The sequence below is a fragment of the Polyodon spathula genome, chromosome 14 (assembly GCF_017654505.1).
Source record: "Polyodon spathula isolate WHYD16114869_AA chromosome 14, ASM1765450v1, whole genome shotgun sequence".
Lineage (NCBI taxonomy): Eukaryota > Metazoa > Chordata > Actinopteri > Acipenseriformes > Polyodontidae > Polyodon > Polyodon spathula.
The window spans coordinates 15,134,475-15,159,861 of NC_054547.1; the positions used below are offsets into that span (position 1 = coordinate 15,134,475).

Consider the following 25,387-nt stretch of genomic DNA (forward strand, 5'->3'; position numbering starts at 1 on the left):
CTGCTCAAATAAAAGCTCCCCTGACTGTAATTGCCAGGGTAAGCATGTCTCAGTCGCAGAAAAACCATAGCCACGTTTGAATAAGCCACAAGAATAATCTGATCAGCTTCAGAGTTCTCTTGTTTTCATCCGAGTTTATACAAAGCTATGCACTGGAATCCTACAGTTGATTTTGAATAATTCATATCAAAACAAACAAGTGTTAAAAAGGCTGCAAGGGTATGCAAATTCATAAGGCATGTTCAGTAATTTTTTTTTTTTAAAGAATTGATTATTATACCTTTTTGTAAAAAACAATTCTAACAGTAAAAAAAGAAATAAAAGCAAACCCCACAGTAAAAATACTTTGAGTGTTGTTTATTTTTTATGAATACAGTCAGACAGACCCTCTTAATATCATTCATGTTAACGTATCCCTCCACTTAATATCTCCACATTGAAACGCTGGCCAGAATATAACTGGACTCACTAGGAAGCTGCATTTAAGTATGTTGCTGTACAGTATTTGAATGTTCTGAATACAAAGTACGGTGGCAAAATAAAGCATAAAGGACACTGCATGTTTACAGATTTCTTGTACTTTTTAGTTAATTAGTAAATATGTTGTAGTAGAATACTGTATATTGAAAATGCATTCTTAATGAACACTATTGTAATCAGTGCCGTAATACCCAGTAAATATTTATTTTAAGCCTATATCGCCAGGATATTGCAGAACTTGTGATAATCAACTCCACTTATCAGCATTTGTTCCCACTCCCTTTTGAATGGTATTACAAGTGTTTGACTGAAAAGTGTACAAGGTGAATGAGTAGAAGATTTCTTGGACCATTCACATGATTGAATATCGGGGAAATATGCTTGTTTGACAGAGGGGGTGCTTCAGGGCTCAGGGTGAAGTTTCAAACCAGCCCTTGTTGAATGTTTGGCTAGAGCCCTCGTTTGCCCATAACTTCGTTCTCTCTCTGTCTCCCTCTTTCTCCTGCACAGCAATATCTGTTGTGTTTTTTTTAATTGCTTGCAGAGTACACAGCACTGTGTCCAGAGAGTAAATAAACAGATTCTTAGAAAGGGAACTTGCAGCTGCTTTGATTTTGCAACTGCAGGCATTGTGCCCATCACTGGACCTTTTTAAAGAGAATTTCATGCAGAAGTTGTCATCGGATGATGGAACTGTACAGTATGGGTCCTAATCGGATTGTACACTGCAGATTACACTTTTGTGTTTTGACAGCCATCCTAAAAAAAAAAATAAAAATAAAAATAAGTAAAAAAAAAAAAAAATTGTATATAAAGTACAGCACTGCAGTTTTATTCCTACTTTATAGACTAGATTGCTGCTTTCCAATACTGTACCTACTGACATATTTGTTCAATCCACAATGTAATATAATACCAGTAATAGTTTTGCTATTGTGCCAGAAGTATAGAAGCAAAGTGCTTCTTTCAGTAACTACTACTGTCAAGAACAGAAAGCACTTCAATGCAAATTAAAGTGTGTGAAGGACAGGTAGGGATTCAAAAGAGCAACTCCTTGCTTGGTGCATATGCTTGTACTTGGTTGTGGTTGAACAGTGAACAGGTTTCTAAGATGTTGTGTTTTTATTTCACTTGTTATTGCAATTTTAACAAGTTGTTGTGCGTATATACTGCTGTATATTCTTTACTGTATATTAGAAGTCGCTTCCCTATTGGAACCTGTCCACAGTAACTACACTTATAATTTCGCTGAGAGTGTAGATATCACACTCAGAATGTAGGCAACAAAGCATTCTAAATGGGTAAATCACAACTGCTTCTGTAAAAACAGGAAGTATGTTAATCTCAGGTTTTTATAATGATGTAATGTCTTAAGTGTTCAGTAGCTCCCTCTAATCAAGCTGAGAGCATACTCTCTTGTGCACTTGACAGACCTGGCTGTCTTTACTCGCAGGCCTGACACAGCAAAGAGTGGGGGAGAAATACACTCTGGTTGATTTGGGGTAACCACCAAACACTCTAAACATGCAGTGCAGTTCTGCTGTGTTTCAGCTGCCAGTGTGCATTCTGCAGCGTTAGAGGACAGGCCTGGTTTACATTCCCCAAAGGTAGTTGCAAGTCACCAGCTTCTCTGTCCCTGGAAACATGCTTGGAAATTTCTAAACAGAGTCTAAACACTTCCCTGTGCTGTTGCACTACAGCAGGAGAAAGTGACGTCATCTATGGTACAAATATTATATAGCAGACAAAGTGGTGGTGGTTTTTTTTTTTCTCTACACATGCATTTTATGAAACTTCCAGCATTACATCACATGAAAGAACCAGAATTCTGAAATGCTGTCTATTTTAACCCTATAATGCCCAAAGAAGCCTCAAAAGCCAACAATTCCTCATGAAGTACAATGTATGTTGCAGTCCAAATACTGCTGTTTGGTACAAGGAACAGGGTCTTATTACTATAGAGACTGTTTTTCTCCATACAAAAAAATAAAAATAAATAGAAAAAATAAATCATGAAGCCCTTTTGTATTATGGTTGGATATAGACTGCCTTTTCTACCTTGAAAAGTGATACAGCCACGTGAGGTGTTCATGCTTGTGCAATTTTTGCAACTTGGTCCAAAGTTTTGTATTATTTTCCTTAGTCAGGAGCTGGTCCTCGACCGTAATCTTGAAGTTTTTTTTTTTTTTTTTTTCTGAGGTTTGGCGGTAGTCAGTCATGAATATCTTTATTTAGATATTTCTAATTCTCAAACCCTATGCCCTTTTACTTGCTTGGTTGAGAAAATGTTTAACTGACTATTAAGGTACACTTAAAAGAAGGAGGAAGCAGACCAATTTAAAAAGTCACGCAATCATTAGCCCTGACCATGCTTGGAGCTCTTTGTATATAACAATTTAAATTGAAGTCTCAGTTATGACAATTGCCTTTTGTTGGAAATCGATGACCAGGAGAAGGAGGATGATTAATTTATTGCGCTGTTTTGATGCTTGGCTTTTTTTTTTTTTTTTTTTTGTAAACGTCTCATTTTACTTGGACCAGCGCGGGAGTAATAATTCTGACTGTGACGCTGCCGGTGACACAGGCCACTGTGTTTTGTTTTCTTTTCAGCTAATGAGAATAAAGATTGCTCCCTTTTAAAAAATTTTAATCTTGGCTTCAATGACCCAGAAAACCCTGTGAAGATTTGCCAAAGGGTGTAGGGGTATGGCGCTACAGGCCATTCTGCACGTTCCTATCCAGTTTGTGAAATGCAGCTTGCAGACAATATGTCTGTATGCTGTCTCTTATAAGCATTTTAAAAAGCCATAGTTGTAAATGGCTGTGGCTTTTCTATATATATTTTTAGTTTTGTTTGTTTCTTAAACCCATTCATTAAAGTACCAGTGTGCACATGCATCTGTTTACTACAGATTACATTTCTTCTAGTCAAATCCTTTCTGCTTATAGCTGCTTAATACGCTGGCAATGTTTTTACTTATTTTATTTTTTGATTGTCTGGAGCTAATTAAGAACAATTAATACAATAATGTATTCAGAAATCAAACAAATATATTCTGATTGATATATACAGTACATAGGTAAGAAACATATTGAAAGACCGTGTGCTACCACTGTGTGTGACTGAAACTATTTGTACCAACAAGGGAATTGTTTTAAAAGTTGAATTCACAGTGTTTTGCATTGCCAGCATGCTGGAAACTTGGGATAGATATTTTCTTTGACGAATACTGCAAATATCTTCCAATTACCTTTTTTTAATTTTTTTTTTTTATAACTTCTTTTTTCGAAAGCTTTGCGGATAGTAGAAACTGCCATTTAAGCAAATCTTTTGGAGCCAAGAGTTCTCTGGTGCAACGCATACATACAGTAATCTTTTACTTTCCAGGTACCTGATTCGGAAAGATATTCCTGCTTTTTTTTCTCCTCTGGGACGTTGCAGTAAGCCTGTGGATGTGGAAAGATTACTAAGTGATACAGGTATAAAGCAAGCCTCAGGAAGATTTGCTGCTGTTTATGCTTAGGGAGGTCGGGGGGTATGTAATCCCTGTTTAATTGGTAAAATTGACCCAGGTTTCCAAACCTTTTACTGTTGATCAACCACAAATTGTTAACCTAAAAAATTCACTTTTTGTAGCAGTCTTTAAACCAGGTGAATTTTTCAAGTTGATTTGACCAAGCTAAACCTGGTTGAGGACTTTACAGCACTGGGGAAACACCCTGAATTGCATCAAACACCTATTCCTGGTTACCCCTAAAAATATTAATTCTCTGGTCTGTAAAATATTTTTTAAATCCAGCTGTGGTTTATACCTGTGGGTTTTTGGTTGATCAAATCAACCCCTTTAAACTGCATCCTAAATTACTCTGTGTTTTGACTTATGTCACATTCGCATAAGTAACTAAAAAGTACTGATGGGCAATAATTTTAATTGTTGTACTGAGCCAGTCTGTTTTGAGATTTGCACAGGAACTGCAAACAACTTTTTTTTTTTGCTTTTTTTTTGTGATTTTTACAATGTACCTCTGCACCACAAACCCACAAGCGTAGTTTAAATGTCAGGGCAAGTCCAAACTTGCCATCCATTTACAACCGTTAAGCAGAAGGTCATTCTTCAGTAAAAAATAAAAAAAATATTGAAATGTTTAAAACCTTGATTGTGAGAAGTAAAGAGGAGTGCTTCATTTTGAACTGAAATTATTTGAAAAAATACAAGTGTTCACACTAACTACTTAGAAACTGTTATTTGGCTGTTCTTATTCCAACAATAAAATATCAACACTGGATTTCTTATTTGGCAAATAGTATCATAATTAATGGGGGCGAAAAAGGGTAAATGTGGGTGAAGTTGCACAGCGTTGCCGTCTGTGTTTGTGTAGTTGGAAGTGGACTGTTTTTAACCCTTTTAAGTTAGTAAGTAACCATAAGAGAAAAATAATTGAAGGAATTGAGAGGCTTCTTGCTGAAACATTTGTGAATTTTACAAAGTTCTATTTTAGTTTTATCCAAACCATTTAATTATAAAACACTGATTGACTGTAGGAAAATAAATTATTCTCAATGTTCCACTGCAGTAGTTTACTACATTCTCTGCTACAGAGTGTTTTATAGACATAAATGGTGTGGGAGGGTAGTGGGTGGAGCTTTTGGGAAGGACCAGAAATGACAGCACACAGGAGCTTAGTCCTTAGAGCCCTGTACCATCAATGGTATCAGGGCAGGGTTTTATTTTACCAAACAATAAATAGAACACTCCAGTATTGCAAAAAATATACAAGAAAACCACCTGGAATACCAGCAATGGTAAACTCAGGTTTGAAATAAAAAGAGTAAACAAAAAAATGTCATGGTTACAAAATAAATAACAACAAAGGAAGCACTGGGTTTCTTTGTGCTACTGCAGTGGATTTCCTCTCACCGCTTCTTAGCTCCCTTCCACAGATTAATGGCCAGTCCTAGGTTCCTCACTCCGGTAATCCAACACAGTGTCCAAGGTTTTCAAGCTTCTGTGAATAACAGCAGTGAATAAAAGCAACACAACAAGCACAGCATGTGTTTTCAGTTCAGCCCAGGGAGACCGAATGGCAAAATCATACTGCTTAAATACTGCCAAGTCCCACCCCTGCAATCAGCACGCTGTCAATCAACTAGAACAGCACAGCTGATTGCAATGATGGGACCCAACGGCCGCGCATGGTTCTACTTTGGGCCAAGATGGCCACCTGACCCGGAACTTCATGTATGGTCAGAGTTCAGCCTTCTGATCCAATCACGGTCAACCCTACACAGCGCTGCCGGTGGTCGGGAGGGCAAATTACGATAGGGACTTTCAATCCTGTCACAATGGACAATTTTTTTTTTTTTTTTTTTTTTAAAGTGATGTAAATGGTAAATGTTTTCTGGTGCCTGGTTTACTGAAGTGTGGCAATTGTTCTTACAGGTCTGCTGTGCTGTAATTAAAGTATGTTTCTTTTTATACTGATCATTGTATTAAATAAATAAGCAATAACACAAGGCGGCGTGTGCGATTATGCTGGGGTAATCATCCACTTCAGGTGAGTTTATCAAATAAAATGGTTCATTGCTGCTTTGTATTAAAAGGGCTTTTTGTTTTTACATTGTGTAATGAGCCAGCCTTTGTTTCAAATCATGTGGTCGTGCTGACGTACTGACATCGTTCCTGGGAATCGGAGCACTTTGTTTACCCCAGCCATTTTACAGTATATTATTTTGCTATGCTTTTGTTAAGCATTGTGAGTGTTTGATAAACACAAATGATGACTGTATTAGACAAATAGTGTGATTTTGATGCAAATTCCATAACATTTCCATCAAAGTGCAGCAGTACGTTTTCTGCAAAACAATCGCAGCCTGTTGGTTACACTACTGAATTGAGTCGGTTTTATTTTTTACACGCTTAGGGTCATGAGAGCAATTAAAGCATTTACTGACAATGAATTTCCTAAGCAATCTGGATTTGCATGCTGTTTATATGTCAGATGCTGCTGTAAAGCTGTAGGCCTTGGGTTTCCAAACCCATAGCTTTTTAAATATTCAAAATGTACACTGTAGTTCTCATTATGTTCAGTGACCTTACCATATAAAAAGCCTTTCTGCCCAATTGCATTAATCCACAAAAGCTTGGCCATTTTCACTATGCAGTTTTAGGTATTTTAATTGGAATTCCAGGCTGATGATTTTAATCTAGAAAGACAAGTATAATCTCTTGTCTCTTTAATGAATCAAATTACTATGAAACGCCTGCACTTTGCGTTGTTTAAAGAGGTTCTGCATTGTTCCTACTTGATGTTTTCACGTTAATTAGACCCTTGTTATCAGGATGAAGGGCATGGTCCTCGAAACTCTGTGACTACAGTGTAATGGAGACTATCGCGCAGTGTCTTAATCCTCATATGATTGCCTGTGCTAGGCATCCATATGTACGTATTTCGTGATGACAGTTTTTAATCTTGTGAGTTTCAAATGCATATTCTGGTTTTACATGATTAATACTAATCCACGACTACCTGATTACCCAATAAAGGTAGCCTAAGATTATTGCTAATCAAGATCTGTGAACCAAACTGCTAAAGACTGGTTATAATGCATTTTTAGTTTAGGATCATTAACATTCCTGTTTTTACTGCCTGCTTCTGAGAATGTCCAAGTCAGAAGTTCCCTGTGTCTTCTCCATTGTGTCTTAGTGAGGGTGAGCGCTGTATCATGAAACAGAGATGCTGGGAAAGCACACTGTTGTGGTTACTTTCTTCTGTCTACATTAGCTCATTATTTCCTCCTTCTGAACTAGATTTAGAAGCATTCACTCATTCAGGGTCTTGCTACAGAGAACATATTGTCTCTTGGTTTTGTTGCCCTTTTGCGAGTTTCCATGGAAACAAAGTGTCTGTAATGTCTCATTTGCATTCTCTGTGTGCCAATAACCCGTTTGACCTAAAAGTACCCAATGGTCATCCCTTCCGGCCTGATTTACATGCAGAATGTTAGACAGTGAAATTTATAACACTACCACACAAAATCTTTTATCTCAAAATGATCATAAGTGTCTTCATGTATAGACTTTCTTCCGATTTAGCCGAATAGCAAATATATTAAAAGATTACATTTCACAAGTTTTTACAAAGGAGGATACGGACAACTTGCCCCATATGTCATCCAGTTCCTATCCAGTTTTAAATAACTTTAGCATAACCGAGGCAGAAGTGTTAAAGGGACTAGGAGCTCTTAAAATAAACAAATCCCCTGGGCCGGATGAAATCCTCCCGATAGTACTCAAAGAAATCAAAGACGTTATTTACAAACCACTAACCAAGATCATGCAACAGTCTCTTGACACAGGGGTTGTACCGACAGACTGGAAAATTTCCAGAAAGCTTTTGACAAAGTTCCGCATAAAAGATTAATTCTCAAACTGAACGCAGTAGGGATTCAAGGAAACACATGTGCATGGATTAGGGAGTGGTTAACATGTAGAAAACAGAAAGTACTGATTAGAGGAAAAACCTCAGAATGGAGTGTGGTAACCAGTGGAGTACCACAGGGATCAGTATTAGGCCCTCTGCTATTCCTAACCTACATTAATGATTTAGATTCTGGTATAATAAGCAAACTTATTAAATTTGCAGACGACACAAAAATAAGAGGAGCGGCAAACACTGTTGCAGCAGCAAAGGTCATTCAAAATGATCTAGACAAGATTCAGAACTGGGCAGACACATGGCAAATGACATTTAATAGAGAAAAGTGTAAGGTACTGCACTCAGGAAATAAAAATATGCATTATAAATATCATATGGGAGATACTGAAATTGGAGAAGGACTCTATGAAAAAGACCTAGGAGTTTTTTGCTGACTCAGAAATGTCTTCATCTAGACAATGTGGGGAAGCTATAAAAAAAGGCCAACAAAATGCTCGGATACATTGTGAAAAGTGTTGAATTTAAATCAAGGGAAGAAATGTTAAAACTTTACAATGCATTAGTAAGACCTCATCTTGAATATTGTGTTCAGTTCTGGTCACCTCGCTATAAAAAAGATATTGCTGCTCTAGAAAGAGTGCAAAGAAGAGCGACCAGAATTATTCCGGGCTTAAAAGGCATGTCATATGCAGACAGGCTAAAAGAATTGAATCTGTTCAGTCTTGAACAAAGAAGACTACGCGACGACCTAATTCAAGCATTCAGAATTCTAAAAGGTATTGACAATGTCGACCCAAGGGACTTTTTCGACCTGAAAAAAGAAACAAGGACCAGGGGTCTCAAATGGAGATTAGACAAAGGGGCATTCAGAACAGAAAATAGGAGGCACCTTTTTACACAGAGAATCGTGAGGGTCTGGAATCAACTCCTCAGTAATGTTGTTGAAGCTGACACCCTGGGATCCTTCAAGAAGCTGCTTGATGAGATTCTGGGATCAATAAGCTACTAACAACCAAACGAGCAAGATGGGTCGAATGGCCTCCTCTCATTTGTAAACTTTCTTATGTTCTAAGACCTAGTCTTGAAAGGTGCTATATTAGACAAGGCACATTTAGTATGGCACAATGGTACAGGCATCAGGTCTCTGAACATGTCACTAATCCCTCTTGGTTGGGAGTAGTAAGTGTGTTGTAGATAAGCAGATTAGAATGAAGGAATTAGTTGTATGGCATGTTTAACGGAGAAACAAGGCAACACACTTTAATGTATTCATTTTATTTTCCTTTTTGAAACTATTGAAACTCCAGTGGGCTGCCTAATGTTTTGTCTTCATGTGGTCTTTTTTGATTTATGTATTTTTAGTTTTATGTTTTGAAACCAGATGAATAATAATGAAATCTACATTGAATTCTTACACACGAAGGCGCTTGCAAGGTGATTTTATTTATTTTTAATTTTTTTTGGCTACTGTAAAGCCATAAGTATTTTTAGACCAAAGTATTTATTTGGCTAATCACACCCATAAAACCTGTTTTGCTCCACAAATGTTGGCAACCTGTTGCAATTTACAAAGTATGTATTGTTAGTGTAATTTGATATTCATGACAAAAGTGTTTGCATGTAAAAAATGCATAATAAAAGGCTTGCAAATATTTATAGCTTTATGGTATTTCTTTTTTAACCGTATTGCCTTTCATAATACCCATTAACAGAATAAAATATTACCTGCTATAATAGAAATCTTCACTTGAACATCTTTTTGTTTTGGAAAGTTTGCCAAAAAGCTATGTAGAAGTTGCAGAAAATGTTTTCCACTGCAGTGTTTTACCTGCAGCTTCCCCGTAACTGAACACAGTGTGATCTGTGATACAGTTGGGTGAGGAGACTTTGTGACACTGCTGTTACATAGTGTTGTGCTTTGCCACTTGTGATCTGTTTTCTAATCTGGGTTTGGGGAGATTAAAGATGTAGTGCCTTTCTGGACTGTTGTGTAAATCAGGTACAGTGATATTTTGTTCAGAATCCTTAAGACAAGAGCAAGGTTGCTGTTCTTACTGTTTTAAGAGGTGTTACAACAGCCTTTGTTTAAAAGTGGCCAGGATTGTGATTGGTACTGTTACAATTAGTTCCAGTGTTTTTATTAATCCTAGACTGAAGCCCCTTTTCAAAATAATTGCAACCGTTTGCCCACACATTTGTCTGGGAGGGGATTTTTTTTTATTTTATTTTTTATTTTTACCATAAACTAGTATGAAACCCTGGGCGCCGCTTATTGTGTTGCAAGTGCCCCATTTATCACAGTTTTAAAAGACATGTACAGTGAAATGAAAATAAATGTAATCCAAATAGCAGAAAATATGATTTCTTTATTTGTTTTAAATACCTTATTATCTACTACACTGGCCCCATGATGCTGAACTTTGACTCTTTGGAAATGTGTTAGTTGCAGATGTAACCACAAGCATTAAAGGTATTTTTACTCCTTTTTGGAGAGTGCTGGCAGCTTGACTAAGCATCTTGTAGAGTAGCACTAGCTTTAACACTGCCTCCCAACTCTGCTGGTGTGAGGCTGAATTTGATAACTTGCGTAACACAGGTTGACCCAAACAGACACCCAGCTGAACTTTTAACGAAAAGCCAGTAAACCCAATTCCCGTGTGACACTGTGTAGTTCCCCTGCCGTGACCACAAAGCTCTTCCTATGAATTCTGAGTGCTCCATTCTTCTCCATCGAGAGACGATGTCATGCAGATACAGTAGCTGCCTGGATCCCCCCCATCTTTTGAAGATGAGCTTTGTTTTTCTGAGATGTGTCTATTGAAGACTGACGCTGTTTAACTGTTAAATGTTAGTTGGCAAGAAGAGAACCATAAAAACGAGACTTTCTGCTGCCTTGATTTTGAGATGTGTTCTCATTGTATGGAGTCAACTGAGGTTTTCTGTTTTGGATATTAGTTGTTAGTTTACCTAATGTTTACACAGTGTTGTTACTTGGCAAGAGTTCTTCTTTTATATGTAAAGGAATAGACTAAGTGGATGTTTTTTTGTGAATAGTAATTATCATGCAGTGCATAGAGAGAAAATGGTGCTGAAAGCAGATTGAATAAATGCATACGATATGACGAAAGCCTGTATTAAACTTACAGATGCAATAAAAACTGTAAAAATCAGCATTTTCTATGTTCTTTATTTTTTGCTGATTTGCTTTGGTTGGCTAAATAGATTGTTAAAGATTGTTAAAGAGCGTGTCCTCTGACTATACAGTAGGTGGCCACCACTAAGGTGCAGGGCACACTCTGTTTTTACCTAGAGAGAATACTCAACCCCCAGTTGCCATCAATACTTTACTGTAGATGGTTGTTGACACAAATCCATCCCCTTGTGCTGAAGGCAAATTGAGTGCATGAATATTATGAAATGGTGTGGTTTTAAATGGCTGCCAGCTACAGTAGTGCAACCTCTTGATTGCGGAATACTGAGCTTCCATAATTTTATTTTGAGGGACTCTGTCTTAAATTGGCTTGGTAGTACTGGCATACCAAATCATCGCACAATGTTTATTACACAGGAAATGGTGAAGGTCACGAGTAAACCACCCACTGGAAATGTGTACAAGCTCTGCTTTCCCCACGCCGATACTGGGCTTAACAATTGCTTGTTTCATCTTAATTGTGGAAGAGTTCTGCTCTGATTATGCAGCTTACTTCATAAAGTGTGAAGCAGGTCTAAATTTAAAGTATACTTTATGCATAGTCCAGATTTGACATTGACATGTGATGCTCCATCTCCAAGGGTGCAGTTGGGGGAGGGGAATAGGAGGAATAAACAACATAAAACAAAATTAAACTGAGTTCCTGTAAACTGTGGGAGACATTTTGGCTGGGGTGAGAGCCAAAGGTTTGAATCCCACCTTTGCCACTGACTTAATTACAAAGCTGTTCACTGGGCTCAAGCATGACTACCCTGGAACTGTGTTTTTTCCAAACTGTGTTGGCCAGGATGGCACTTGTTGGCCATGAGAAGGTGTTTAAAGTGTTCTGGAATAATACAGTGTGTAGTGATAACCACCTCTACAGATGACCTCTAGAGGTGTACTGTTCTCTCTGTGTTAAAATATAAGCTGTCCCGTTCTTTTATAATGCCTGTCTATACTTGCAGGATGTATGATTTGTCCTTGGTCTATAACCTAACATTTTTTAATTACGTTGGATTTAAAAAAAAACACATTTTCCATAAACCGAATACTCCAGTATGCATGGAGTGCTGTGTCCGTTTCACTTCCGAGGGTGGAGGTCAACAGCCAGCCTGCCCCTTTTGAAGCCACACTGGTTATTCAGCTGCACTCCATGAACATTTACTTTTAAATAAATATTGCACCGCACATTTTTAGATATCCTTCGTTGGTGCAATGTTCATATTCTAGATATTGTAGTGTCCTGGAGGAGGATAAGCTGTTTGACCTATTTCTGTAGAGCATATATCTAGTACCGTAATCTGTACTTTTAATGACAAATTTAAAATGGTAAGAGGATGTTGCTGTTTCACATCTGTGCTGTAAGCCACTACATTACCTAATGCAGTAAACAGGAAAGCGTGTTCTTGCTCCCTGAACAGGAAAGTTTCAACAGTAAGCTGTCATGCCTTTCCTTTACTGATTGTTTTCAGTGCCCAATGGGACAGATGACAACGTGGGCGGTTTCATGGAACTCAATGTAGATAAAGCCAGAAGAAAACTATACCCTCAAGAGTAGAATAGGCTACACAATGACAGTACTGTAAATCCTATGTTGCATGCATTTGACATTTCAAATTTTCTCCAATGTAATATGGATACAGTAGGTACACTTGTCTCCAAAGCCATCATTTCTTGATTCCCATTTTAAGCACTGATGAGAGCAATTGCAGTGATACCTCAGAGCTGTTTTTGGGTATCGTTTTTATAGCATAATTTTAAAAAATAACCAAATAACAAAAACTATATCATCTGTATAATTATATAATGAAATGTTGCATAAAATGCTAATACCAACAGTTATCTTTGTCGCAGTTCTTTGTTAGTTTGCTGCTCCATCATATCAAATGATGTGCTATGGCAGTGCCATAATCTTTGATTTATCTTAGCCGCTTTTTCGAAGGCATCGGTACCTTCCATTTTAGAGTTGGAAGATACATGATGATTTATACAAGCTCTTTTAAAACTAAATGGTAGGGGCTCCCAAATGGCGCATCCAGTAAAGGCGCTCCGACTGGACTGCAGATTTGAATCCAGGCTAAGTCATTGCTGACTGTTACCTGTCTCTCTTGCATTGAACCTGTGAATGCGAGTGATGCAACCTCACAAGGTTGGCGGTCCTCTTCTCTTTCAGGGAACCAGGGTTGCATCCGTAACCTAAGGTGCCCTTTACAATTCAAAGATGACCGCCAATGATACTTTTGGGAAAGTATACCAAAGCCATTGTGAGGAAGAATGAGAGGACAGCATATGAGGGACGTCTAGCTACCACCCTCTAGTGTTGGTGGTGTGAGCGTGCAACCTCAAGGACCCTAGTGCCTATTAAAGGCATAGAGTTATCTACGACATTAAGTCAGTAGAACCTGGTAAACGTATGTGGGGTAGTCCAGCTAGCTGCAGTACATACAGTACTGTGAAGAAGTATTTGTGCCCCTGTCTGATTTTCTCCATTTTTGCACATTTTTCACATTGAATTTGGTCAGATCTTTTTGTTGGTTGTAGTAGTATATAGAGGGAGTCTGAGAGAATAAATTACACCAAAGTTTGGTGCTTCTTTAATTTGTTTGGTGTGCAAGGTAATCAAACATGCAATCTTCAGGTGTGAAAGTTATTGCCCCCCTAGTTAACGCAACCCAATTAAAGGGATAATTAGGGTCAGCTGTTTGAATACTTTGGTTAACAATCAAGCCTGATTTGGGCTAGCCCTGCCCAATATAAATCTGTCTAACTTTGGCCATTACCATCAGAGTGAAGTTGTCAGCACACAGGTTCTAGAGGCACATCATGCGACGATCAAAAGAAATTCCTGAAGACCTCCAGAAAAAGGTTGTTGATGTCTATGAGTCTGGAAAGGGTTACAAAGCCATTTCTAAGGCTCTGGGACCCCACCAAACCACAGTCAGAGCTATATTGTCCAAATGTAGAAAGTTTATGACAGTAGTGAATCTTCCCAGGAGTGGCTGTCCTGCCAAAATCTCTCCAAGAGGAAGGCATAAAATCACCCAGGAAGTCACAAAGAAACCTAGAACAACATCCAGTAATCTGCAGGCCTCTCTCATCTCGGCTAAGGTCAGTGTTCATGACTCCACCATCAGACAGACACTGGGGAAAAATGGGATTCACGCAGAGTAGCACGGCGGAAACCGCTGCTCACTAAGAACAACATGAATGCTTGTCTCAAGTTTGCCAAAAAGCACCTGGATGATCCTCAAGAGTTCTGGAACAATGTTCTATGGACAGATGAGTCAAGAGTGGAACTTTTTGGCAAACATGGGCCCCGTTCTGTCTGGTGAAAACCAAACACTGCATTCCACAGTAAGAACCTCATACTAACTGTCAAGCATTTTGGTGGTAGTGTCATGATTTGGGGATGCTTTGCTGCATCAGGACTTGGACAACTTGCCATCATTGAAGGAACCATGAATTCTGCTCTGTATCAGAGAATTCTACAGGAGAATGTCAGGCCATCTGCCCGTGAGCTGAAGCTGAAGCGCAGCTGGGTCATGGAGCAAGACAGTGATCCAAAACACACAAGCAAGTCTACATCAGAATGGTTGAAGAACAAGAAATTCAGTCCAGACCTAAACCCCATTGAGATGTTGTGGCAGGACCTGAAACGAGCAGTTTATGCTCTCAAACCCACAAATGTCACTGAGCTGAAGCAGATCTGCATGATGGAGTGGGCCAAAATTCCTCCACGGCGCTGTGAGAGTCTGATCATTAACTACAGGAAGCGTTTGGATGCAGTTATTGCTGCTAAAGGTGCCGGAACCAGTTATTGAGTCTAAATATTACTTTTTCACACAGGAGCATTGGGTGTTGAATAACTTTCTTTAATAAATAAATGAAATAAGTATCAACATTTTGTGTTATTTATTCACTCAGGGTCCCTTTTTATCAGTGTCAAAAATATGCAAAAATGCAAAAAATCAGACGGGGCAAATACTTTTTCACGGTACTGTATATTGGTCAACAAGGCACCTCCTGAAGAGGGCCCATGCTGTAGCCACACCTCTGGTTGAGCGTGTGGCCACCCTCCTTCCCAGGTACATAGTTTGACTATACATAGTCAAAACCGTGTCCACAATTCAATGGGACAGTCGCTGCTTAGAGAGGGCTTGACCTGAGGTCCATTCGCCATGGCAAACAAAGAGCTGGTCAGACTGGCGCAGCGCTCTGGTTCTTTTCACATAACATCTCAATGCCCAAACCAGGCAGAGGGAATTTAATCACCTATCTAACTCTAGGGATGGAAAGCCTCTAGTTCCACTGACTGACTCAAGTGACAAGCTGCAGTCGCCTTAGGGAGGAAAGCAGGGTTCGTAACAACGATATCCTGGTTCCATTGTCCCAAACATGCATACAGGAACTGTGCACGGACAGTGCCTATAGCTCGCTGACCCACTTAGCAGAGGTTATAGCTAATAGAAAGGCTGTTTTTTTTTTTTTTTTTTTTAATTTTAACGAAATGCAGTTGCGTAGCATTAGCTCAGCCTTCATTTGCAGAATTTCCGATTACGGGGAAGTGGCGAATAGAGTTCCAGTAATTAATTGCAAGGGGACTCCAGAAAAACTCTGAAAGAGTATAATCACGACTGGAAAAAGGTTAGATTTATACTTGCCTTACCTACTCTGTGAAAGGCAAAAGAGTGGCATCTCCACACAGTGACTGTTTATTACCTTGGTGAGGAAGAACCTAGCATGTCACTCCGCGGAGGGACCTATTGGCAGCTTTTTAGTCATCTCCAATTTTTTACCCAGTTTTTCTCCCCAATTTAGCGTGCCCAGATATTATCTGTATCCTTGGCTCACCACTTGGGGAACCGAGGCTGGAGCGCGCGTCCTCCGAAACGTGCACCAGCCAATCCGTCATTTTTCGCACTGCGGATCCATAGCAAGGCCACCAGACCTATAGTTCCGGAGGACATAGATCTGGCAGCTCCACTGCAGAACCACAGGCGCCCTAAGCCCTCCCTACCGGGGCAGTGCTCGGTTATTTGTGCGCCACCCCCTAGGAACTCCCGGTCACGGTCGGCTGTGACATAGCCTGGACTCGATCCTGCGATCCCTAGACTGTAAGGCACATCCTGCACTCCACGTGGATTGCTTTTACTGGATGCACCACTCGGGACCCTCTGTCGGCAGCTTTGATATAAAATGCTCAGCAAATACCTGACAAGCAGGCATATCCCAAAATATTGGTGGTGGTCATCTTCTAATTGAAAGAGAACGGACTGTTTATGTCATTGCATAACCCCTTTATTATTCAACATGCAACAAAAACATGGTCACAAACATTCTAATAGAACAACATTCACATTGAAGTGACGTTTTGTCAGTGCAGAGCTATGCCTTGTATAGAAAAAGATCCTACGCAATTTAAGGAAATGTCTCACGTAAACTGCAGCATATAAATATTTATTACATCGATTTTTATAGAATACATTTGCTAGTAAAAATATGCACAAAACAAAAGACAGTTGAACAGAACTAACTTGCACTTATTATTTGGAGTCTGAGCTTTCCCCCTCTCAACTGGACTATAAACGCAACATGTAACAATTTCAAAGATTTTACTGAGTTACAGTTCGTATAAGGAAATCAGTCAATTGAAATAAATTCATTAGGCCCTAATCTATGGATCTCACATGACTGGGAATACAGATATGGATCTGTTGGTCACAGATACCTTTTAAAAAAAAAAAAAAAAAAAAAAAAAAAGGTATGGGCGTGGATCAGAAAACCAGTCAGTATCTGGTGTGACCACCATTTGCCTCATGCAGCGCGACACATCTCCTTTGCATAGAGTTGATCAGGCTTTTGATTGTGGCCTGTGGAATGTTGTCCCACTCATCTTCAATGGCTGTGCGAAGTTGCTGGGTATTGGCGGGAACTGGAACACGCTGTCGTACATGTTGATCCAGAGCATCCCAAACATTCTCAATGAGTGACATGTCTGGTGAGTATGCAGGCCATGGAAGAACTGGGACATTTTCAGCTTCCAGGAATTGTGTACAGATCCTTGTGACATGGGGCCGTGCATTATCATGCAGAAACATGAGGTGATGGCGGTAGATGAACGGCACAACAATGGCCCTCAGGATCTTGTCACGCTATCTCTGTGCATTCAAATTGCCATCGATAAAATGCAATTGTGTTCATTGTCCATAGCTTATGCCTGCCCATACCATAACCCCACCGCCACCATGGGGCACTCTGTTCACAGCTTTGACATCAGCAAACCGCTCGCCCACACAACGCCATACACGTTGTCTGCCATCTGCCCGGTACAGTTGAAACTGGGATTCATCTGTGAAGAGCACACTTCTCCAGCATGCCAGTGGCCATCGAAGGTGAGCATTTGCCCACTGAAGTCAGTTACGACGCCGAACTGCAGTCAAGTCAAGACCCTGGTGAGGACGACGAGCACGCAGGTGAGCTTCCCTGAGACGGTTTCTGACGGTTTGTGCAGAAATTCTTCGGTTGTGCAAACCCACAGTTTTATCAGCTGTCCGAGTGGCTGGTCTCAGATGATCCTGCAGGTGAAGAAGCCGGATGTGGAGGTCCTGGGCTGGCGTGGTTACATGTGGTCTGCGGTTTTGAGGCTGGTTGGACGTACTGCCAAATTCTCTAAAACGACGTTGGAGGCGGCTTATGGTAGAGAAATGAACATTCAATTCTCTGGCAACAGCTCTGGTGGACATTCCTGCAGTCAGGATGCCAATTCCACGCTCCCTCAAAACTTGAGACATCTGTGGCATTGTGTTGTGTAACAAAACTGCACATTTTAGAGTGGCCTTTTATTGTCCCCAGCACAAGGTGCACCTGTGTAATGATCATGCTGTTTAATCAGCTTCTTGATATGCCACAGCTGTCAGGTGGATGGATTATCTTGACAAAGGAGAAATGCTCACTAACAGGGATGTAAACAAATTTGTGCACAAAATTTGAGAGAAATAAGCTTTTTGTGCACATGGAAAAATTCTGGGATCTTATTTCAGCTCATGAAACATAGGAACAACACTTTACATGTTGCGTTTATATTTTTGTTCAGTGTAGTAACATTGAGCAGAATTGTTTCAAAATACAGACCATGCATTAAATCATGAGGTAAACCAGAACCTGCGTTTTCACTAAGCAAGCTTCCATTGTACTTCAAGACAATTTCTGAGCGCTATCCTTTATATTTGTATGAGCGCATTGTGTATTTGTATGAGCAATTGTGATTGCATGTGTTCAATCACTGTTTGCCTACGCGGTGACTTCTGCTTTGCACATATACATATCAGTTTACATATCAGGATATTTTCTTCATCTGCTGTGCCAATTTTCTTTGCAATTTTCACTTCAAAGTCAGAGTATTCTTCATAATACTCATTTAGTGTTTTCCTCTTGCACCACATCCTCGGCGCATTGAATGACAGACACTGTAGCTGGCAAGTGAAAGTACACAGTCGGTGCTGGTCTGATGATTGACAGGCATTTAAGCGAATGAGAGCATTCTAGCGCTGCTTCATGCAATGAGATCTCTCGGAGCAGGGTGAAATGACAAGAGACCACTGAGTTGACTGACAGCGACGCCTAGCCATTCAGAACGGAATAGAGACGGGACAGACAGCAAGTATAAAAACTACACAAGCTAGAGATGATTTCTAATTGATTATTTTTGGTAAGAAAATAAAAAATAGTGAGTGGTTTTACCAAGTGTTTATCCTACATAAATCTGTTTGTCACTCATATTTTTGGGCAATTTGACATTTTAGCAAGCTTTATCGATTTTAATATTGAAAAGTAGCAAGCCTAGTTTCAACTAATGTGTTCATATTTATATAATTGTCTCACTTGAGCTTTTTTGCTTATCGATGCTTGTGCGTTTACTGAAATACTCATTAAATTATTCATTAGTTCATCTGAAACAACCACAGTAGCTCCACGTCTTCCCACTAAGTGCCTTTAGGTCACCACTTAATTGATACTTATAATAAAAGTAAAACACATTTGTGGCTATGTGAGTCACTGTTATTTTTCCAGTGGTGTGCTCATTGCATAATTACAGTACATCAATCCTCTCTTCCACAAAATGCCAAACAGTCGGAATATAAACAAGCTTCTGTTTACAATGAATGAACAGCATAAAAGCAGTCTTTTTTTTTTTTTTTTTTTTTTGTATTACTGAATAAATGCAATATTTAAACAGCTGGGGTCTGCGACTGTGTCTTGGTGTTTAGAGAAGTGACACGCATAGCAGCAGAAGCTAATGACTCCATGATAATATTTACACTCAGCCTGTAACCTTTTCAAGTGGGAGGGAGAGAACGGAATAACAGTAGTTTCCTGTTGTGGTCTGTGGTAACACAATTGGAAGCCCTCTCATCACATGATGTTTATTCAAAATGCCTCTTAATTGGGGATATCCCATAGAAGTACATCAGCACAATAACCTAAACAATAGACAGGCCTTTGGCAAGAAGTGTCGACCAGAACACAGAACAGGGTACTGAGAGGCACGCTACACTGATGTAAATAACAGACCTGGGACAAATCTAGTTGTATTTTGATATTTTATTTGTAAACACCAACAATTTCAAATAGTTGAAATATTTAAATATATATTATGCTGGAATAAATCAGTTTTGTTTTTAAATATTCAAATATTAATTGCACAAAGTAAACATATTAATGTTTGCAGAAAACAAATACTATTTAGAAAATATTTATATATATATAAGTAAAATTATTTAATATATATTATATATATATATATATATATATATATAGATATATCTATCTAGATATAGATATATCTATCTATCTATCTATCTATCTATCTATCTATCTATCTATATCTCTATCTATCTATCTATCTATCTATCTATCTATCTATCTATCTAATCTAATGAATAATCAGAAAATAAAGCCTAATTATTCCCCTAAATGTATATGTAAGTTAACTGAGTGGTTAACAAGGACAAGGAAGGCTTAACCTGCTTAGAATTCAGGATAACAATTAGGCTGCTGTATGTTAGTTACATATTGATGAAGAGTGTAAAGTATTTCAACTACTTTACTGATATTTAAATATTTTCAAATAGTTACTTTCTGTAATCTCTATTTAATTATTTTCTATTTGTATTTTCAAATAACAATAGTTACTTTCTGCGATATGTATTTAATTATTTTCAAATAGTTAGCATACATTTTGGGGAGGTGGTGTTTAGATCTGCCACTGTTTTAAGGTCATTAAAATACTATGACAAAATTCCAGTAATTTTACTGGGTATATATATATATAATTAGGAAATATTTTGTATGTTATCCTTGAAGCCTGTTTTGGTTCCCCTTTTAACATTAACATCTTGGCTCACCGTAGTATCTAACATGCGTCTCTGTTTCTGTCTCTCTCAGGGATGCTTCCTTTGGAAATTGCACATACAACCTGACCGTTCTTGATTGTTTACAAGGAGTCAGAAAGGTAAGAATACTAACATGTTTAGGATGCCAGCTTTGATTCTGGCTGGCTGAAAATGTGTGTTTGACTGTCAAGTAATTTGGTATAATTACCTGTTCTTTTGTTTCATATTTAGAGGTAGGGAGGTTGAACAGAATCTGATGTCATTTGTAATGCCTTTTTTTGCTATTGTTTGCTTTATATTTTTGAATAATGGAGGGGAAATGTATGGATGTACTCATTAAACAACATGGGCAAACTGCCAGAATAGCTAGAGTCAACTCAAGGGTGAATCTCCCAGCACTGGGGCTGGTCTAAGTGAAGCTTTGGGGATTTAATTGCAATTGTACTCCCCTCTTTGACATGTTAGATCACAGTTGTGAACATTTTGTAACTGGAAGGAAATGTTCTTTTTAGAATCCTGAATATTAACGTTAATTGTTGGCTGATATGTTACCATGACGTTCAACAAGTGCGAAAAGGCATCCAAGATCCAGGACATTATTTAAGAACAATCACACACACCTTCCTTTGTTGTGATCCTGCTAAATACCCTTAGATAATGACATTTGACATCTGTTGTGATGTCAAGAGTGTCTGCTTTATTTCGAGCAATTAACCTTGGTTTCGACTTTAATAATCATGTCTTCCTAACACTGTCTGAAGGGTAAATAGTAGAGACTTCCTCATCTAATCATTCTGATTTTTACTATGTATTTTGTAAAACAAGTTTGCAGGGTTTAGAAATATGTTCTTTCTTTCTCCTCTGAAATACTAATTTTAAAGACAAACTAAAATGCCTAATTCCTGTTGATAATCAGCATAGCTTTGGAATATGTACTTTTTAAATGGGCAATATGTGAATAAAACTCATTTTGTGATTAAGATAATGTGAATGAAGTTTTTATAGTGCACTGCATGGCCACAAGGTAAAGGGACAGTGACAAGAATTTGATAACTACAAGGAATCACTTGTAGGCACTGAACACATCTACCTCCGAATCGCACTTGACTTGAGTGGCCCTACCTGTTCTTCATTACACAAGTGTCTGAGGTCAGGGCTTATAGATAATATATTTTCCACCTGGACGATGTTAAACATTCCCAGCCTACACTCCTGTAAATCCCTTGAGACGAACAAGAAAAGAGCTCTAATAAATGTACCTTGTAGTTCATTCAGGTTAGTGAAGCTCTGTGAACTGTAAATCAGGTGCCTGATAAAGAAGGCTGAGCATGGGTTAGCTAATGTGTGTATATATATATATATAAAGAACTAAGAGTAGAATCTGAGAGATTTTTAAAGGGCCGATTAGCAGGACAATGGCTTGCAATAGCATGCAAAGGTCAAGTGTTAATAAAGAACAACAAGGTTAGTATGGATTTGTACCCTCATGGCAGAATCTACCAGTTTTCCTTAAATTTTTTTTTTTGGTTCATTGTGTGCCAAGGTTATGTAAACCCAACAGTGCTACAGCATTTGTAAAGAAATACCACAAAAGGTCCAAGTTTAAACAGATCAGGTTTTAAATCTAAGTTTTTACAACAGTGGATCTCAAGTCTTCTTCTAGTAACCCCCCCACCCCCCCATTCAAAAAAAGCTATTTACTACCAATTATAAAACAAATCTGAATTGTATTTTATAAACAGGAAATTAAATAAATAATAAAGCAAGAAAAAAGATACTGTTCATAATCTTTGGTTCAAAATGCAATGCTAAAGGACCGTAGCTACAGTAGTACAGTATGTACAGCCGATCAGCTTGTATGTACAGCCACCTGCACCCTTATTAAACTTCTAAAGCTGCCGATGGATCAGGTTGCAGGAGCCCCGAAAATAACTTGTCTTGAATAATGCACCTAAAGCAGGCTTGTGTTTATTGCTGAAATCTCAGAATGTGAGTGATGCATTTCCGATCTCCAGGGTAGTGTAACATTTCTGTTCTCCCAAAGACTCTGAAACAATAAGGTGATCTTTTAAAACCCTCTTCCTTTTCCAGACTTTGTGTTCACTTTTTGTTGCTCTGGCATTGTTGGTATTGTAACGGCCTGCTGTTGCACTGACGGGGAAGGAAAAACAAAAGATATACAATAATCTGTATTTCTGAAATTGAAAATCTGAAAGTGCTTTTTAGTACTCCTTTTTTTTTTTTTCCTTTTTATTATGGGTAACTCTTTAAAATTATCAGCCGCACAGTTCCCTTTTCACCATCCATTCCTAATTATTTCCCTGTTTATTCTTCACTAATTCGTACCCTCTTACTCGCTCTCCAGGGGATTATGAAGTGTTATTCATGCATGAATACATGCCTTATACATGTGATCAACATCATACGTTACAAAGTGACATGGAGCGAGTACGGGTAATTAAATCCCCATGAATTTACAGGGCTGAACTCTAAATGAATTACTTCAGAACTCTGAGGAAGTGCCTAAGATATTCAGGTGGTGCTCATGTGGTTTTCAGATGGGATTCATTATGAATTTGCGGCCATTATTTTAAGTTGTTACCTTATTAAAAACCCATATTCAATTTCAAATATTAAAATCTTTTCAATTATTTTCATTTCCAATATGATATTTATTTAGACATTATGTCTGCTTTTATACATGTTTTTAACACACTTTTCTGTGTAACTGATTTAGCAAGTACTGGCCGTGGGAATGTTACGTTTCCTAATTTAAACAAAGCATGAATGTTTTAATGAGTGTTTAAGAGACACTGGTTTCTTTCTGATTTTGGCTCAGTTCTGTAAACGTTTTGCCATAACCACACGTGCACTTTAACTGCTCCTCCTGTCCCCTGTTTTTCAGGCCCTACAGCACGGCTTCTTTGATTTTGAAACATTTGATGTGGATGAATATGAGCATTATGAAGTAAGTGTCTTTAACTTTCCATGTCGATCAACGAAGACAGCCAGCCCAAAATACACAACAGTGTTTTTAAAAGGGATGTTGGATTCCCTTTAATTACGTTAGGATTATACATGTTTTAAACTTGAACCTACTGGAGTAATTTTGTAACCAATAAAAAAGGCTTCAAGGTGCTACTGTTGGTTGAGGGATAGTGACCATTCCTCATGCTATGAAATGCCACACATAGGTCAGTAATACTAAAATAAAACTAGAAGTCTTCTGTGTTCAATGTTGAAATACGTTTTGGTTTACATTCTTGTATCGCAGGGTTTAGTATTTCTGTTTTTTAGCATCACAAGATCAAACAAATGATACGTTCACAAATTGTTTTGTTGGTGATGTGATAACTGTCTCCACACTGCAGACCTGTATACAGATCTGGGAAAGATAACACCACTCAACTGCAGATTTCTCTAGTAGTACAGAAAAATAAATTAACTCAAAATAGTAAAGCAGACAACATATCTAATATTCTGAAAAATATCGCCCTTGCTGAAATGGATTTCATTCATCATCCACCATTCCTGGATTGCCACTAAAAATAAGCGGTTGCTGCAACCCGGGTCTATTCCTTGATGCTGTATAAACTCACAGCAGGATACAAGTTGATAAGATCAGCCCCTTGAGTTAAATTCAGCACTGCTCGAGTTTTTCTTTATTTAAACGTGTCTCTTACTCTTACTCTTTCTTTTTCTCTGCAGCGTGTAGAAAACGGAGATTTCAACTGGATTGTACCGGGGAAGTTCTTGGCTTTTAGTGGACCTCACCCTAAAAGCAAAGTTGAACATGGTAAGAAAACAGCAGTACCCGTGATACAGACCTCCTAACACGTAACACATAGCAGCATAACCACATTCACACAAGGCAGGTGCTTTTATTTTCACTCGTATGACACCCAGTTACCCATCACAAAGCTACAAGTGCTTCCCACTTTTATTAGCTGTGTTACAGTTAATAGGACCCTCCCTGACCCTCTTCTACAAGGTTCAAGTGGAGTCCTATTACCTGTGACCACAGGAAGTTTAATTTATAAAAAAAAACCCTCCCCACCCAAAAAGTTGGATTATAATATATTAATTCAATTATTAAAATCAGAATGGCTCGTAGCAGTTTGGCTTTGCTGGCATCTTGCTAATAGATTCTGTAGATGGATTGCTGTTGAAATAGGAGTGGTAATGGTGTGAGGAGCTAAAAGAAACACCCCCTCTCTTATTATACTGAGCCTGTGCTATTCAATGAGGCATCATTCCTTATAGGGGTGTTTCCTTTATTTGCCTGAACCAAACCATCACCCACAATTTATAAATTCCTCTGCACTTTTTTGTTAAAGTAAAAGTCAAACTTTATTTATTTTTTATGTCACAGAAGTCTCTTGGCTCACTTATTTTGAGTTTCTCATTAATAGTTTTGCTTTTTATATGTTAATTTTTTTTAATATAAATGTCTAATCCTGTCTGTGTGGAATGTCTTTATTCCAGACGACTTTTACAATTTGCAGTTTTGACAGTAGGCGGTGCTGTTGCATTGCACTATTTATTAGGTCAAGTACTGTTTTTTTTTCAATCGTAGTCTCGGGCCATATGAAAAAAGTTAAATAAAAAAATTATCTTGAGTTCTAACACATCTTTTTAAAGATGTCATTTGTAACAACCTACTGCTTCAAGTAATGAATGTGCTCCTGAATCAATAACTCTGGAATTAATTATGGATTTGGATCCAGCTTTGGGGAGGATGCTAGGACCAGACTGAGTGTTGGTGTGTGTGAGTGGAAGGATGTGTTATACTTGAAACAACAGACTTGAAGTTTTGTGAACAGTTACCACCTCAGCATTTCCTTAGTGTGGCTGATCTTGCTCCTGTGTTTTAATTCTCCCTATG

The 25,387-nt window shown here is 38.4% G+C and overlaps 1 protein-coding gene across 5 annotated transcripts in view; it reads left to right on the forward strand.

Moving 5' to 3' along the window:
- The window catches only part of LOC121326932 (dual specificity protein phosphatase CDC14AB-like), a 62,965-nt gene that overhangs the window by 17,194 nt on the left and 20,384 nt on the right, over positions 1-25,387 (forward strand). For all 5 annotated transcript variants that reach the window (XM_041270588.1, XM_041270589.1, XM_041270592.1 and 2 more), the window contains 3 exons: positions 20,555-20,621; positions 23,408-23,470; positions 24,211-24,298. In XM_041270588.1, the coding sequence (XP_041126522.1) occupies positions 20,555-20,621; positions 23,408-23,470; positions 24,211-24,298 (218 nt within the window). The remainder of the gene's footprint in view (positions 1-20,554; positions 20,622-23,407; positions 23,471-24,210; positions 24,299-25,387) is intronic.